The sequence below is a fragment of the Arachis ipaensis genome, chromosome B7 (assembly GCF_059453495.1).
Source record: "Arachis ipaensis isolate K30076 ecotype BB chromosome B7, ASM5945349v1, whole genome shotgun sequence".
Classification (NCBI taxonomy): Eukaryota; Viridiplantae; Streptophyta; class Magnoliopsida; order Fabales; family Fabaceae; genus Arachis; species Arachis ipaensis.
Window position 1 is genome coordinate 87426165 of NC_142442.1, and position 16722 is coordinate 87442886.

Genomic DNA, 16722 nt, shown 5'->3' on the forward strand with positions numbered 1-16722 from the left:
TACTCAATTAAGAGGTTGCGGATTCGAATCTCCTATCTTTGGTAAAAAAGAAAAAAAAAAAAATTTAGTTTGCAACTTTGCATGATTGCAAGTGGTGGTATTTGGATCAACTTGTATGTATTTTAATTACAATATGTCAAAGGATATCAACCCAGTAGATATATCTTGATCTGTTCCTTTCAATAATCTCTTTGGAAATTCTTATATGAAAAAATCAACCTAATAATATAGATGGACCAAATTTGAAAAATGTAACAAATATTAAATGAAATTGGTTGCGCATGAGGTGACCTGAGTGGTCAAAGATATTTTCCAATGCAAGGCGCCAGAATAATATTCGTTGACCAAAAAAACAAAATAAAATTCAACACTGATGATTTATGGTTGTGTTTGAGATTGGAGAAAATGAATGAAGGATTGCGTTTCCTCTATTTAAGCATGTCTAAGTTGTGTGCTATATCATATTAGTTAATTAATTAACACCTTCTGAATCTAATAAGCACAAATGGAACTTCCAAGTATTTGCAAGCTTTGCTTTGCAATCTTCATCCTAAACGCTTCATTGTTGTTCCTCGCAGCAGCAACACCACCCTCGGACTCAAACTTGTTCCGAGAATACATTGGAGCTGAGTTCAACAATGTCAAATTCTCAGATGTTCCTGTTAACTCCAACGTTGACTTCCACTTCATTCTCTCCTTTGCCATTGACTACGATACTTCATCTTCTACTTCTCCAACCAATGGAAAATTCAACATCTTCTGGGACAATCAGAATCTTAGCCCTTCCCAAGTATCTTCCATCAAGTCCGAGAACTCCAATGTCAAGGTGTGTTACAAACCACTTTAGCCGTTAAAAACTTGCTTATTTAACATTCATTAATTGTTACAAACCTAAGAGCCGTTAAATAAAAATTTAGTCAAATCAATCAAATTATCTAACGACTCTCAGATATCAACTTCACGTGAAGTCGACTTTACCTGAATTTCTACCTTGTTACAATTATAACAATTAATGAATAGTAACCAAATTCTGACTATTTTTTGTTAATTTTCTTTTATTACCAAACATTTCTGTAATATTTAATAGGTAGCACTTAGTCTCGGCGGCGACAGCGTTAACGGCGAATCTGCTTACTTCAATCCATCTTCGGTGGATTCATGGGTTTCCAACGCAGTTTCTTCGCTCACAAGCATAATCAAGGAGTACAACTTAGATGGAATTGACATCGACTATGAGCACTTCAAATCAGACCCTGATACCTTTGCTGAATGCATTGGAAAGTTGATCAAAACTCTCAAGGAAAATGGGGTGATCAAATTCGCTTCTATAGCTCCGTTCGACGACGACGTTGTCCAGAGTCACTACATGACACTGTGGAAGAGTTATGGAAGCCTGATAGACTATGTGAACTTTCAGTTCTATGCATATGACAAAGGAACCACAGTGGATGAGTTCATAGGGTACTTCAACACACAGAGTTCAAACTATAATGGTGGGAAGGTGTTGGTGAGTTTTATCAGTGATGGGAGTGGAGGGTTGTCACCAGATGGTGGATTCTTCACTGCATGTAGCACTCTCAAGAGCCAGCAGAAACTTCATGGTATCTTTGTCTGGTCTGCTGATGATTCTAAGGCTAATGGATTCAAATATGAGAAGCAATCACAAGCACTTTTGGCTATTCCTCATTAGATTTTATGTATATATGTCTTCATTCTGTTACTATATGCTTTCTATGTATGTATTTGTTTCCAGAGTACTATTTTAATAAAATGGTATTTTAATTTCTATACTTTTTTTTCACAAAATTGTCAACCTATTGTGTACATTCATGACGATTTGACAAAGAAAGCATTTAGAGTAACATTGGTGCTTAATTTCAAGAAGTGGAAGGCCAAAATCTTATCTCAAACAGTGTTATAATATTGGTGGAGCACTCTGCTTAATCTTCTGCCGTAGCAGGAAAGAAAACCATTGGAATTCATACAAAATCCACTTATTATTACATTGTATAGATGCTTAATGATTATTATTCCCTTGCCATGCAAATGGATTAAATAGTATTTTATTATTTAACAAGGATAAGTAGTACATATTCATAGGAACATATGTGATAGAATAGAACATGGGTCTTATTTAACAGCACATAAGTATATGATATAGAGTAGAGTAGCTTGAGGTAGAAATTGTTGCATGATCATGCATTATTCATTGGTTATTATAGTAATTATGGTAATGGATGGAGACACCAACGCCTCTTCTTTTCTTGAGAATATCCATGCCTCCAAGAAAGAACACAATTGGAGAGAGAGTACCCCAGTCCTCATTCTCCGCACTGTACCCAGCAAACAGCTTCCTTTTCGGATAAAACTCTCCCACTAGCTTGTTGTATTGCACCAACAACGTTTTTGGATCCAACACTGGAGATTCCTCATTTTGGAACTGGTAATCTACCCAGTCAATTAGAATTGGACACGTCTTGTACAAGGGGAAGTAGAAGTCCTTGTTGAGACCTGAGGATGGTGAAATTGAAGCCACACTAATCACACCACCATCCTTTAAGTTCTTCATGACCTGCCCAAAATAGTGATGATATATTTTTCATCAATAATTATTGTTAGAAACAAGAGACTAAACTGGAGAAAGGATTTGTGTATTATTGAGTGTATTCAAGTTGTCTGGAATGATACAATATAAAAGGTATTTATAGGTATTAAGAGAATCGTAATAATAAAGACGTAATCTCCTATAATAAATATTCAGATATACTAAATAATACTAATTGATCCTAATTATATTCTAACCATTATGTTTAAATAATACTACTCTAACTCTAACCTGGGCAATGCAGTCGACAAAAACATCGGGTGTGGCATTGATGTGGTCGTATAAGACATCAATGCCATCAATTTGGAGGTCAGAGTGATCATTATGGATGATGTTGGTGATTGATTGAGTTGCATTGGTGATCCATGAGTTGTTGTCAAGAGGGCTGAAGGGGAATATGGTGCCTTTGTTTCCAATGCAAATGAAGACTTTGACATTGACATCAGGATGGTCCTTCTTGAACTGAGAGATTGCTGAGGCAGTGACCTTTGTTAGGTCCCAAGTGGGTCTGAACACCCCATTGGTTGGGACACCCTCTTCATCATAGTCTGTGGCGTATGTCAGGGCAATTTGGAACTCCTTCAGGAACTTACTCGATACAAATACTTGTAAGAATGAATCATCAAATGTGTATTGCCTAAAGATGGATAATGCCATTGAATTGCAATTTGGGGTAATAATGTTGATCTTAATGTGTGATCAACATGGTGGCTTTATATATACTTGTTCTTAATTAGATAGGTGAGTTTATGAATGGTTGAAATGCAAGGTATGTATGGAGTTACCGTAAAATCAAATCAAGTTATTTCACCAACTCTCTAATCCTAAGAAGAACAAAGATTTTGTAGTTGATCCTTCTCATTGGATAGCTATGGATATCATCCCGGATTTTGTCAAGCTAAGATTCATCACTTGAGATTGAAGGTCATCAAATATCTCTGAAAACATTGTTTAAACATGTTTTATTGTCACGTGCTTGCATCTAAACTCAATAATGGACACCACTTCATAGTCATGTATGAATACTTGAAGGAGTTTTCATTAACTTGACGTTGGAAATTATCTGCAATAATAATATTTTAAGTAACATTTTTCATTGATTCTAATATCACATTTTTGGGTCTATAGCCATCAACAACATTTTTTTTGGGCCTTTTAACCATCAGCAAGTTCAAAAGGGCATTCACTGTCCAACTGAAAGAATTAGTCTACTCATCAGCTATGGGCCTATATAAGTATATATCATGCATTTACTCCTTGTCCAAACTTAAATAACCCAGATAATATGCCAATGAGCCTTAGCTCACACGGCATTCCGTTCCCTCCCCATCTTAAAGATTTCGGGCTCAACTCCTACTAATTGCATTCAAGGAGAAAAAATTGGTAAATATATGAAGAATGTATAAGTGTATCTACTTGTACCTAAAATTGGAGATTGTCCAATCCATTTGAGGTACCTAGGATTAGGGTTTATAAGTTAGTCTGCTTCACCCTCGAACAATAATATATCAATCCCAATAATAATAAAAAATATATCGTCCAAAATCAAGACATAAAAGTTAAGGTGAATTATATAAAACTTATAACTTAGTATATAATTTTTGTTTAACTTATTTCCTGTGACAAATTTTAAATATTAATTATTAACTTTTTTTAATAAGCCAAACACAACTTTTTAAGCACCATGCTAATCACCATCATCTCATAAAACAAAAGTCCCATGAAATGGTGATGAATAATCCGCGCATATTCACCCTAGAACTCACAGCATATATAGTAAATAATCAAAATCAGGATTCAGGAACAACACTGAAGCGTATATTGCAAATACAAATGATAGGAGAATGTGTGATATCAACATCAAATGACAAGATCATGACATGCCCGGAATCTTGCTGCTTTATAGCTTCTCATAATAATAATTCATCTTTATTTCTCTCTTTGGCTTTCAGAAAAGATAATTTAGGTCCTCCTCCCACCTAGCCAAGGCTATATATGGCTACCGCTAGATATATAGGTACAATCCATTTTGGCACAATCATTAAATTTATGAACCTGCTTACAACTAAATATGAGAATTTTTCTTTGCAATATCAAATCAATGATAATACAATCTGCTAATTCTTTGTTGAAATTATTAATCGCCAGACACAAAATAAGGCCAGACTTTAATAACTTCCAACCATATTACCTGCCTGCCTCTCAAGACCTTTGACTCAACATTCCAAATGGTTCCTTATGATTTGTTGAATACAATAAATTAATTTGTATTCACTTTTATATTAAAACCATCATGATTGATCATGAAATAAGTAAATTGTCAAATTGGATAAAAGTACAAGAAACTAGAAGACTCCACATATTACTAACTTGTTAGAAGATTTGAAAATTTATAATTCATGATATTTTTTATAAAATCTTAAAAGATTTAAAAATGTTACAAATTACTTACAACATATTAGAAGTAGTGTTTATAATGCAAAGTCAAATATGAGTTGTAAAGTTTAACTATATATTTTGCCTATATAAAAGCTTGAAACTCATATACTTTAATATCTCTATATGAATGAAAATGTATTAAGTTGTTAGAAACTCTATCTTCTCCTTTGTGAGTATAGTTTTTAAAATCAGACCGATCAATTTGACCGAAAAATCAATAAACCAAACCTTACATCGGTTCAATTGAAAGCTAAAACCGATACGAACCTTCATGTTCTAGAGCTTCTGAAAATGGGCCACCAAGTTGTCATGTTTCTTGTTAGTATATATGCAAATTATAATAACTTATAGATATCTTTCGTCAAATGATTTACTTTTATTTAATTTATTTTAATTTTAGTTATAAATTTATTTATTTTTTCTTTTGATAATTATGCAATATCTGTTAATATTATTTTTCAATAAATACTTGTAAGATAGAATAGTATAATATGTATAAATTAATAAATAAATTATTAAAATTTAAAAATAATAGTTATTTTAATATAAAAACAAAACAAAAATACTTATGATAGAGTAAAAATAATAAAATACTTATTGTTCTTGTTCTATATTATTTTAGATTGGCTTGATTATTCTTAAAATGTTAATAAATATATGTATTTTAAATTTTAATTTTAAGTTTTTGACTATTTTATATTTTTTATTTACGTAAAATTGAGAACTGGTTTAATTAATGTCACATTGGTTGAACTAGTGACCCAATGACCTAATAACCTAATTGGTTCGATTATCATTTCAATTTTGATAATTATGCTTGTAAATGTGTTAGTAAATTTAAGAGATAAAAATATGATAGTACTATTTATGTAAACAAATAATTTTAAAATTAATTAAGTGTAAGTATTATATTTACAACATAATTGATTAATTGAAGCCTAACTATGACAACTACTTATTAATAAGGTTGTGTTGACCTTAATTGGCACATCATTGCCATAATAATCTCTAATAATAAGGACAGGAAAAGAAAGAAAACATAATTTTTTCCTTCTCAGTATAAAATATATCTACTTTTAATTTAATAATCTTGTATCTCAATTCTAAATTACAATTAAGAGCAAATATTGTCCAAGAGAAGTAAAACTCTTACCCGGTAGAATGAGTATGAAAGAACGACCCACCCTAAGCTAGAAACACGTTTTTCGTTAGCCAAAAAGCCTATTCAGTATTCACTTGGACGTATATATATATAGGCACTTACGTCTTATACATAGCATTTTATTAGTACACATTTCTTTGCAACATAATGATCATGATTCGTTACATGTCAACTTTTTCCACCAATTTCTATAGAGTTTGTATAAAGTGCTTAATTAAGGATAGAAAATGACCTTACCCCTCTTACCATTATGCTGATCGATATATATATATAGCATGGCACTTGTTAGAGTTGTAATTAAAATGAGTCAACGGTTAAAGGCCTTGTGAGGTCTAAATGAAATGACAAATCGACACATATACGTTGAAACAAGAAGGGATATAGAGTCCTATATGATTAGTTTGTGAATTTTTCATACAAGACTAATGTACATGACAAGAGAGAAAGTGATACCTGCGGAGATTATTATTATGATACGCTGCTTAATGGTATGATCCATATCCTTATCCGATATTTTCCCATTCATTCATGCTATGTGTCAGTCAAAATCCATCACTAAAATAATCATTAATATAAAATATATATTAAAAATAAATTAAATAATACAAATTTTTATATATAAAAATATAATAATTAATTTTAATAATTAATTTAAATATACAGATAATATTTTTTTATTTATATTAATTCCTTCCATCTGTCACATACATGATATATTCTTATTCACGCCGCCCTCAACCTCCATCACACGGGTTTTTTTAGATGGTTAATTATTTTATAAAAAAAATATATAAAATGTATAATTAAATATAATAAATATTTTATATTTAATTTGATTTTTTTATGATATTTTTTAATTTAAGAGATCAAAGACTAATCTATTATAAATCAAAAATTTATTTAAAAATTTATTGTTGATTAATAAATTATTATATGATAAGACAATTTAAACTCTCAATATTTAATTATACAAAATAATAAACTAACTACTAAACGAATTAAATTTAGTTATATTTTATAAATATTTAATTTCTAAATGTTTGTAGAACATTTTTATTAGTATATATATAACTTAAAAGATGGATGTATTATTTATCCACTAAAATACCAATAAAAACTGGTAAATTTAAGTTTGAAGTTGAGAGTCTTAACGAGTTGACTCGAATCTAGCTAGGGCAAGATGGAATGGGTGATAATAGTGGAGATAACTGTTGAAACTTGAAAAGATCGGATGGGGGTGCAAATTGTTTCGTTGTCTTGTATCCATTGGGAAGAATTCAGCTTTCCATCTAAGCATAAACCCCACCAGACTCAAATTCCATTTTTATTATTATTATTATTTCTTCATATAGCTTTCTAGCTACTAAGACTTCAATTCTTGCACAGGCCGGTGCTACCTATATAGCTAGCTATATTATCATTCTTTCTTCTCTTCTTTAATTTCATCATTTAACACTTATTTCTTTTTAAACCAATTTGGACCGGTGAAATTACTCGTTCTTTTAAATAAATATTAAAATTTAAATTTTATCTTATAATATAATAATTTATTGACAACAATAAATTTTTAAATATAACTTAAATTTACGATAAATTAATTTTTGATTTGTCAAATTAAAAAATATCATAAGAAAATAAACAAATTAAATTTAAATATGTCCAAATTTGCTAATTTTTTTTTGTTATGGAAGTAAAAGTGGTGATATGCTTTAACATTGTAATTTTTGGTGTTTTTTAAAACTATAGAAAGTACACAAATTCTTGGGTCCGATTTCTGTACTTAAATTTTTTTTATTTTTTTTAACACAAATCGAACGGTCTGATTTGTGTACCTCTCAGAAATCGGACGGTCCGATTTCTGTACCTCTAATAAATCGGGCGGTCCGATTTCTGCTTCTCTAGTTAAACGATTCCACATTTTAGTATAACACCCCAACAATCTACATTTAAAAAAAGAGAACAACTAGAGAACCAAAAGTATATCAGCCAAAAATCAGCTAAAATATGTTTGGGTTCCATAAAAAATCGAATTTTGGTTTGTGCTCAGTGATCTCAGGAGCGATTTTCAAACATATTATTCAAAAAGTGATTTTAATTAAACGATTTTGTTTACTTTTTGGTTGGTCACATTTTGATTCCATATACTTTTCCTTAAAAAAAACACCACTACCACTCTATTTTAAAAATAAAAAGTTCCCAAATCGCCGCTACTAATTTATTTTTATTTTGCTAGCCAGAAACATCAAATCAGATCGACCTTTCGATCGATGTAACAGTGCTGAAAAGTCAACCGGTATCAATAATTTCAATTTGGAACATGTTCACTTGGTAGCACTCTCTAGTTCCTTCTGGAATAATGGTTTATCGTAAATGCGAGTGTAGTTAAACGAAAATCCATAAATACATTCTTTTTATCATTGTATGCTATAAATTCTTATATGCAATGATGGAGCTTCCACTACTAGCTAGATCATCCCATGCTTCTCTTATTCCATTTTTTATTTTTTAAAAATCAACTGAATATATGAACTTACATGAAAAGAAACATATTAATTAATTAGCTAATATTTTGTCAAAATTCTTATTTGTAAAATTATTTTTATAATTCTCAATTTTTGGAGTATTTAAAATTTAAAGTTAAAATTTATAATTTAAACTTTATGATAGGAAATAATTTAATAAAATTAGATATTAGTTGAAAAAAAAAGTTGACTTTCTAATTTATCTCGAAGAATTACTGCTAAGTACAAATTAGGGTTGACATAGCTCATCAAAATGGTAAACTTTGTGAAGCTAAAAGAAAATGTATGAGGTATAGCTGCAATTAAAATTTATTAATGGCAGGGGATGTATGGCAGGTTTATTTATTAATCTGCTCTACCAAAACAGAACCACATTTATGTTTCTTAGCAGCATATATATGAATGAATGGAAGACCTAGCTAGCTAGCTAGTTGCCAACTGAAAAAGATTATGCAGCACGCACTGTGGGGACTATAGTGACAAAGATGTATCAACGTTAATGCGTAATAGATTCTCCCTTTGCTTAGCTTCAACCATTTCAATTTAGTTCATTATTCCCCTTCAAATTCTGCTTCTCAATTGGCTCATTATTTTCGGAAGCAATATTCGTGGATGTAACTGTTGTATAAAAAAATGGTGTGTCTCTTGTACAAACTCTCAGGCTAAAAAATTTTGATATGGAAGCAAAATGAGTGATATACTTTAAGATAGTAATTTTTGGTGTTTTTTAAAATTTGTGGGAGTATACAAATCAGATGATTCGATTTGTGTTTAAAAAGTTGAAAATAATTCAAAGTACACAAATTGAAAGGTCTGATTTGTGTTAAAAAAAATTGAAAAAACTCAGAGTATATAAATCGGACCATGCGAGTTGTTTGATTTTAAAATTTTGCTTAGGAAATCGCATGATCCGACTTGTGGTTGGACAAATATGAATTTCGGAAGCTAGAAAACAGACTCTCCGAGTTATTTTTTGTTGTCAATTTTTTGTTATGAAATGGAATATCAAACGTAATTTGGAGTGTCCGTTTACTGATGGAGAACTCGCATGATCCAAATTCTGTTCCACTGACACCACATGGCTATGAAGCACCTGTATTCTCCATATCCGAGTCCAACACCACTTTTGCTTTCATATTCAAATTAAAAAAAATACAAACTCTCATGTTCTAATATTTATTATTAATTAGTATTATTGCTAGAGAGACTACAATCTAAAGTTATATATTATTTAATTATTCTAATAATAATTAAAAAATACAAAATAAAATAACTTTGTACTATTTTGGACTGATTTATTATTATATTCCGAACATTTTTGGCTTATAAATTTTCTTTTATATATATATTGAAGCAACCAAGAGTATGTAGAATATTTAATTACTGAAAAAAAAATCATAATCTAAGGGTAGTACATGCCTTAAGTGTTAATTATAGTGCAGTGAATAACAAAATCTTATTATCATAGATATTTTATTTGATTTCTTAGCAAGTAGTGGTACGAGTAGGTAAGTTACAGAAAATCAAGAGGGATTGATAGATCATTCTAGACATTCTTTCTCCTTCCGACAATAACATGCAACAACTAACATATGTTGATATTGTTGTCTCTAATTAAAGCTGCATGCGCCAGCATGGATATATATGGAGCTATGTATAATCTAATGATGGTGATAATGAAAACAAAGACTTTGGTGTATGTTGTCTTAAAAGTCGTAAAAAATCCTAATTCTAAATCTTCCCTAACACATACACGACGTACCCACCTTAAGAATCTTAATTTACTAGGTTAATTAATTTAATTACTTTAGAAATGGCAGGTACTATACATAATACATAATTACATATACTGTATGTGTCACATGGGAGGGATGTAGAAAATTAGAGTTACTCGGAAAATGGTGCATGGTAGGGTCAGAAGAAGAGACGACGCAATGCAAGTTGGGTACGATTAGATTCCATGCCCTTTGATTTGAGAAGCAATATATATTAACAGAGATACAAAAAAGGACCATGAATCAGTAAACAATAGTGCCAGTACTACAAACTCTGCTGACCAATTAGAGATTCTGAGCATATATAGTGCCCTGCCAACACTCACTTCATATTGTTTTCCATAATGAATCAAACTAGACATATTATATAAGTAACTGTGTTTTTTCACAGACATTTAAAGCATTTAATAATCTACTTGCATGTTTAGAAATTCATCGTTAAGCTTGATCCGTTACTAATAATTCGACCTACACGGTCTATAGATTGAAACTATATAAATAAAACATGTTAAATCAAAGGTATGCATTTTTTTTTTCTTTTAATAAAATTTTTGGTATGAACGCAAATAATGTTCAAAAATAATTACTATAAAATTAGGCTAATATTCTTAATAGTTTCGTAATATTAGGTCTGTAAATTAATCGTTATTTATCACAATAATTCTATAAAAAGAAAAAACTCTAAAAGGAGAAGGTATACGCTATTTATTTTGAATAACATTATACTCATCTCTTATTCTTACTTACTTGAGCTTCGAAGTGTCTTTATAGGTAAACGTCACTACTATTTCTTTTGAATACTGAGTGTCCAACTAATTTTAACAACTAAATTAAATGTATTCATTTTAAAAATTGAAAAAGTGACCCCTCTATTTTATATGAAATTGCGAAAAAGACCCAAGAAAACCATACATTTTTATTTTGACGCTTCCTAGCTGACCGGTGTGCCAAACAGCTTTTTGGGCGTTTCGGTGCGCTAACACCTCCCGCGTACCGAATCCGTGTCCTCTTTGTAGATACACGTCGCTGCTGTTTCTCTTAAAACCTACATCTACCTCTTTTACTTCAGGTGAAAGAGAGCTCAATCCCTAAATAGAACAACAGGTTATATATCTACCGCCAGACTTATTATATATAAGAACAAAGCTAACTAATAAATAAAAAAATTTATATGAATAAGTTCATATTATAAATCTCCTAGGATTAATACCTTAAAAAGAACTTTAAAATTTTAGACTTTTCTACTATAATAACTAACTTTTATGGAGCAATGATTTTTTAAAAATTGTTCGATTTTTGACGTAATACTCTTTTTTAAAGTATTAGTCCCACAAAACTCGTGTGCTCTCTAAAAATTGTATCTATCTGTTATTCACTTATTTATGAACAAAATCCTAACACGCTCAATAAAAAGATGGAAATGGAAGATGGTACACTAGAGTGTAGAGTCGAGAGACGTGTTAGTATTTTATAGTTCCGTACAATGGTGAAAAGATGTGCCATCTGTGAGAGTACAGATTGAAGTGAGTTGGAGTAGATCCTGATGGTTATAAAGATGCAGTGGGTGGGTGTATTTGGAGTGCAAATGGCACCAAACCACGCACTGTTGTGTTAAAAGTAACTACTTTATTTTACTAGCTGAATGGAGACACACGGGGCTATTTGTCTCATCTCAAACTCGAAGAATCTCATAAATAAATGGATTTCCATATGCCGGAAATGCCATCAGACATTAACAATGCTAACAATAGTAGTTCTATCCAAATTTAGAATCGCTCAACAATTATGTCCAATAATGTGGATCAATTAACATAACTATTCAGCTGAGTTAAACTGACTAAGATGATCACATTGGCGAGGGAGTTACCCGTAAAAAAATTAGTTTTCAAAATACTAATTGTTCTTCTTGTGTGATGATTTTGATCTTAAATTTCATAATTTTTTGTCTGAGAACAAAATATATTTTAGCTTTTTGAAAAAAATAGGATGGATGCATGATAAGTGTAAAAAAGATTTCAACACACAAGTTAAGTTTATAGAATATTTTATCAAAGGGTTATGCTAGGTAACTAATAATTTTTTTGAATAACATGAAGAGCCACCAATCAAATCAAAACACATTATATCTCTAAATTACTGATCTCTTAATAGAGCAATGCTAGGGGCCAGCAACATTTGTGATTGGTAGCCATCAACTAGCCATCAATGATGATTTGATGGTGTGAGATTGGTGTGAGATTTCATCCAATGGCTCACCTTTCTCTGCTGGTTACATGCTGGCCAAAATGCAATAAAATTGCTGGCCCCCTAGACTTTTTCCTCTTAATATTATAATAACTATCCGCACACCTAGTGAAATGAACATCTGATATATCCATTGTTTACATTATTGTTTAGTATTTTCATTATCTACCTATACTTTTCCTTTATCAAATATTTTTTAAAGAAAGAATTTTTTAACATACTTTACACTTATTTTTATAACAAAAAAAAGTCAAAAATTATTTTATTTAGTATTTATTAATAATTACAATAATTAATAAATATTAAATAAGACAATTTTTTACTGTTTTTAGTATTTTTTGTCAAATATTTCTGTTTTCATAATTTTTTTTATAATCGATAACGTTACTGCTTTAGAATTTTTAGTTACTACTTTAAAGATTGATTATTATAATAAAGACTATGAACGATTTTATTCATTACCAAACTAAGCATTAAAATTTCTCTCTAAGTTATATATATATATATATATATATATATATATATATATGGTTTATAGATTCTACTTTCTTTCTCATTATTTTTAAAATTTTTACCATGATGAAATATAAATGTTATCGGAGGACCTTCCATCTAAGGCTTGCAAGGCCTCCAAATCCTATAAAAAATTTAAAACAGAACATGAAAAACACTAAATCATCACCAACATAACAACTAAACCAGTAACCATTACTCCATTAACATAAACAATAGTTATCATTTTTCTAAACCACAAAAATAGAGTCTTTCCTCAGTTATGCATATAGCCGATCATAAACCAAATCCTGGAATGAAACTCTAGACCCTATGCACTAACATATTCTTAACGATGACTCAATCATATAATGCAAAAACTAGGGGTTTATATAGTGTTACCAATTTTTTTTCACAAGATACAAAAAACTTTACCTCTCACTTCGAACGCAGAAACAATGCTGTATAGTTGCCTTCAACTTTCTCACCAAGTTCCAGAGCAGACGCACGAACAATGCTCCACGACTACTCTAATGTTTACGGACAATGGGGCGGTCTTCTTTGTCTTCGTGATGGTTGCTTATGGGTCAGAGAAACAAAGAGTCACGGTGAGAATGAAAAAGAACAAGTGAGGTTAGATATCAAAAACAAAGTGTAAAACGTTACACTCTACCTTCAAAACGGTGGTGTTTCACTGCAAGACTCTCAAGTTGCCAAACGACGTCGTTTGGTTGGGTGAGCTGCCAGCTCACATTTCACGTCAGTTAATTTCTAACGGCGACGTCACCTGGTTAACGGAAGGACCAACATGATTTAAAATAATTCTTACAGGGACTAATTTAATTAAAAAAAAATTATTCGAGGACGAAAATGAAAATCGCATAATCGGGACGAATTTGAGTATTAACCCATATATATATATATATATATATATATTATGATTTATAAAAATATTTTTATATAAAGAGAATACAAATTGGTGGCTTGGTGCATATAATATTAAACAATTTAATCACATATATTAGTTTTGCATAAAAATATTTTTATAAGAGTTATAGTTTGTTAAAATGTTGGTAATATAAGGTTTACACTTTACCGTAGCAACGGTCCTCTTCTCACTCCTAATAAGTGTGTCTGAGTTGAATGTTTAGAGGTCAACGCTTTACCAAATGCTATGAAGAAGATGATGTCATTCTCCACGTCATTCAAATTTTACTGTCTTATTCTTATATAAATGAGAGTGTGCATTACTCACTTCTCACTTGCGTCCATTAATAACACAAATAATAACTGCTTGTAATAATCACACGCGCCATGTACACACGCGCCACCTCATCATCAACTTTTCTCTCGCCGGATTATCCCCCAGTGCACCCGTTCCCGGACGAACTGGCCCTCACGGAGTTGGAATCGCTTCTGAACTGCAACAACTCGGAGATAGTAAGCTTCAACAAGAGTAGTAGCAGCGGTAGTTACAATAGTGAGCATGGGTCGGTGATGCAGAGGAGCGTTAGCAGCAACTCTCTCCATAAGAATCCCTTCTCTGCTCTCTTGGCTGAGTTGTTCGACGACGACGCTCCTCTTAGGAGAGTTTGCAGCACCGGTGATCTCCACGTACGCACCATATATTAGCTTTCTTTCGTTCCTTCATTCCTTCATTCTTGGCATGCAACGTTTGTTTTCTTGGTACAGGGGACTACTCATGGCGGCATCATGCATAACAATAATGAATCAGCTGATAGTCCATTGTCAAGTGAAAGCAGCATGATCATTGAAGGAATGAGTAGAGCATGTAGGTATAGCCCTGAGGAGAAGAAACTCAGGATTGAGAGGTATAGAACCAAGAGAAACCAAAGAAACTTCAACAAGAAAATTAAGGTATACTATTATTCCCTTTTGTGTTTTTAACTTGAAGAGATCTGCACATGAATAATCACTTAAACAAAACAAAATTTGTAATTAGAAATGAACTAGCGAAAGTTATGGTGTGGATTATTGTGGAACGCAGTGAAATGCTTATTATTTTTTTAGACAAAATACTGCTGAATTTATTATACATAAGTGTGATTTCAAGTGTATTTTAATATATGATAAGATGACATGATGATATGAATCTTTTGAACTATGAAACTTGTCTTGCTCTAACTACTGGTAAGTAAGTAGTAACCCTGTTAATGTCATGCTAAAACTTTGGAGTAAAAAAAAAAAAATCACTTAAAAATGATAGTGTACTACTGTTTGGTCCACCACTATATATACTATTTAATGGAGATAATAACTTGTTTTCTTCTTGCAATCATCAGTATGTTTGCAGGAAGACTTTAGCAGACAGCAGGCCGCGCATTAGAGGACGATTCGCGAGGAACGACGAAATTGACAAGAATCCTTCATCAGTTCATCAATGGAGTCATCACATTGGTGCTGGAGCAGAGGAAGACCAAGAAGATCAAAACTGGGTCAGTATCTTTGATTCACTAGTTGCTGCAAATACTGATCATCAAGAGTCCCAGGACAGTTCTTCTTTCGGTTTATTGTATTAGAAATTATAATAAATGGTGCTGCTTCATAAATTCTAGTTTGATTTGATTTCCATGTTTAGTTTTGTTGTAGCTAGTGAACTTTAGCATAGATCAAGGTACTAATGTAAATATGCTTACTACTTATTATTCCAACCATGTGCATGTTGACTTTAATTGAGGGTGAAGTTTTTTATTGCCCTATACCTTTTATCATATTATCAAAGTATAATTATTGAACCACAACTTTGGCAAGTATATTATTACTCAGGGTTAAACTAAATTGTATTTATAGTATCATGACCTTTATTGTTGGTGCAATTACAAAATAATCAGAAGAGTAAAAAGACATGTGACCATCACCCAATAAAGTGAAGTGGTGAAGGTACGAGAGAGTGGCTATATATGTCAACTGTTTTTCAATTATGATGGTTGAACTGCAACTGAGATAGATAGTTGAGGATGCTATACTCTGACAATGACCCAAGAAAAAGATAGTCCTACTCCTAAGAAGGATTTTGGTTAGTGCGCTTTCGGTGAAGTAGTCAAGCCACGAGTCAAAAACCAAGTTTTCGACTACAATTTTGTTACGCTTTCTCCCAGAATCAAAAGATAAATTATTCTTTTTTAATATATGTTATTAACTTATTATGTAATAAGTTGTGTTATTATGTAATATAAGTTCAGTGAATATTTCATTCGATCCCTGAGAATTACCTCGAAAGGATAACGAGACTTAAAAAAAAAAACACCCAATTTGATTCCTGATCTTTTTTTTGAGACGGATTAGTTCTTGTGCAAAAAAAATAATATTGATTTTTTTTTTTGCATAAGGGCCTCGTTGTCCTTTTGAGGTAATTGTCAGAGGCTGGGTTGCATTTTTTTTTGTTAAAGGTCTCGTTGTCTTTTGAGGTAATTGTCAGGAACTATTTTAGATTTTTCTCTAATAAGTTTGTTTTGAATATTT

The 16722-nt window shown here is 31.3% G+C and overlaps 3 protein-coding genes across 3 annotated transcripts; 2 read left to right on the plus strand and 1 right to left on the minus strand.

Moving 5' to 3' along the window:
• Positions 1-392: 392 nt before the first annotated feature.
• Positions 393-1788, plus strand: LOC148553264 (chitinase 2-like). Its single transcript, XM_088492714.1, has 2 exons — positions 393-826; positions 1088-1788. Exons 1-2 carry the CDS (start codon positions 506-508, stop codon positions 1688-1690), a joined length of 924 nt encoding a protein of 307 aa, XP_088348840.1. The 5' UTR covers positions 393-505; the 3' UTR covers positions 1691-1788.
• A 292-nt stretch (positions 1789-2080) lies between these two features.
• On the minus strand, positions 2081-3301 carry LOC148553265 (ruBisCO-associated protein-like). Its single transcript, XM_088492715.1, has 2 exons — positions 2837-3301; positions 2081-2572 (listed from the first exon to the last, which is right to left on the minus strand). The coding sequence occupies exons 1-2, from the start codon at positions 3260-3262 to the stop codon at positions 2207-2209; spliced, it is 792 nt and encodes a 263-aa protein (XP_088348841.1). The 5' UTR covers positions 3263-3301; the 3' UTR covers positions 2081-2206.
• Positions 3302-14499: 11198 nt separating this feature from the next.
• On the plus strand, positions 14500-16001 carry LOC107612277 (zinc finger protein CONSTANS-like). The gene is made up of 3 exons (XM_016314064.3): positions 14500-14853; positions 14932-15117; positions 15543-16001. The coding sequence occupies exons 1-3, from the start codon at positions 14554-14556 to the stop codon at positions 15777-15779; spliced, it is 723 nt and encodes a 240-aa protein (XP_016169550.1). The 5' UTR covers positions 14500-14553; the 3' UTR covers positions 15780-16001.
• Positions 16002-16722: the final 721 nt, after the last annotated feature.

Excerpts from the sequence above, each read along its gene's own strand:
- LOC148553265 (XM_088492715.1), bottom strand. The coding sequence starts at position 3,262 with ATGGCATTATCCATCTTTAGGCAATACACATTTGATGATTCATTCTTA. Across the intron at positions 2,573-2,836 it reads TTGTCGACTGCATTGCCCAG|GTCATGAAGAACTTAAAGGA; the intron begins GTTAGAGTTAGA and ends TATTTTGGGCAG.
- LOC148553264 (XM_088492714.1), top strand. The coding sequence starts at position 506 with ATGGAACTTCCAAGTATTTGCAAGCTTTGCTTTGCAATCTTCATCCTA. Across the intron at positions 827-1,087 it reads CCGAGAACTCCAATGTCAAG|GTAGCACTTAGTCTCGGCGG; the intron begins GTGTGTTACAAA and ends AATATTTAATAG.
- LOC107612277 (XM_016314064.3), top strand. The coding sequence starts at position 14,554 with ATGTACACACGCGCCACCTCATCATCAACTTTTCTCTCGCCGGATTAT. Across the intron at positions 14,854-14,931 it reads GCAGCACCGGTGATCTCCAC|GGGACTACTCATGGCGGCAT; the intron begins GTACGCACCATA and ends TTCTTGGTACAG. Across the intron at positions 15,118-15,542 it reads ACTTCAACAAGAAAATTAAG|TATGTTTGCAGGAAGACTTT; the intron begins GTATACTATTAT and ends TGCAATCATCAG.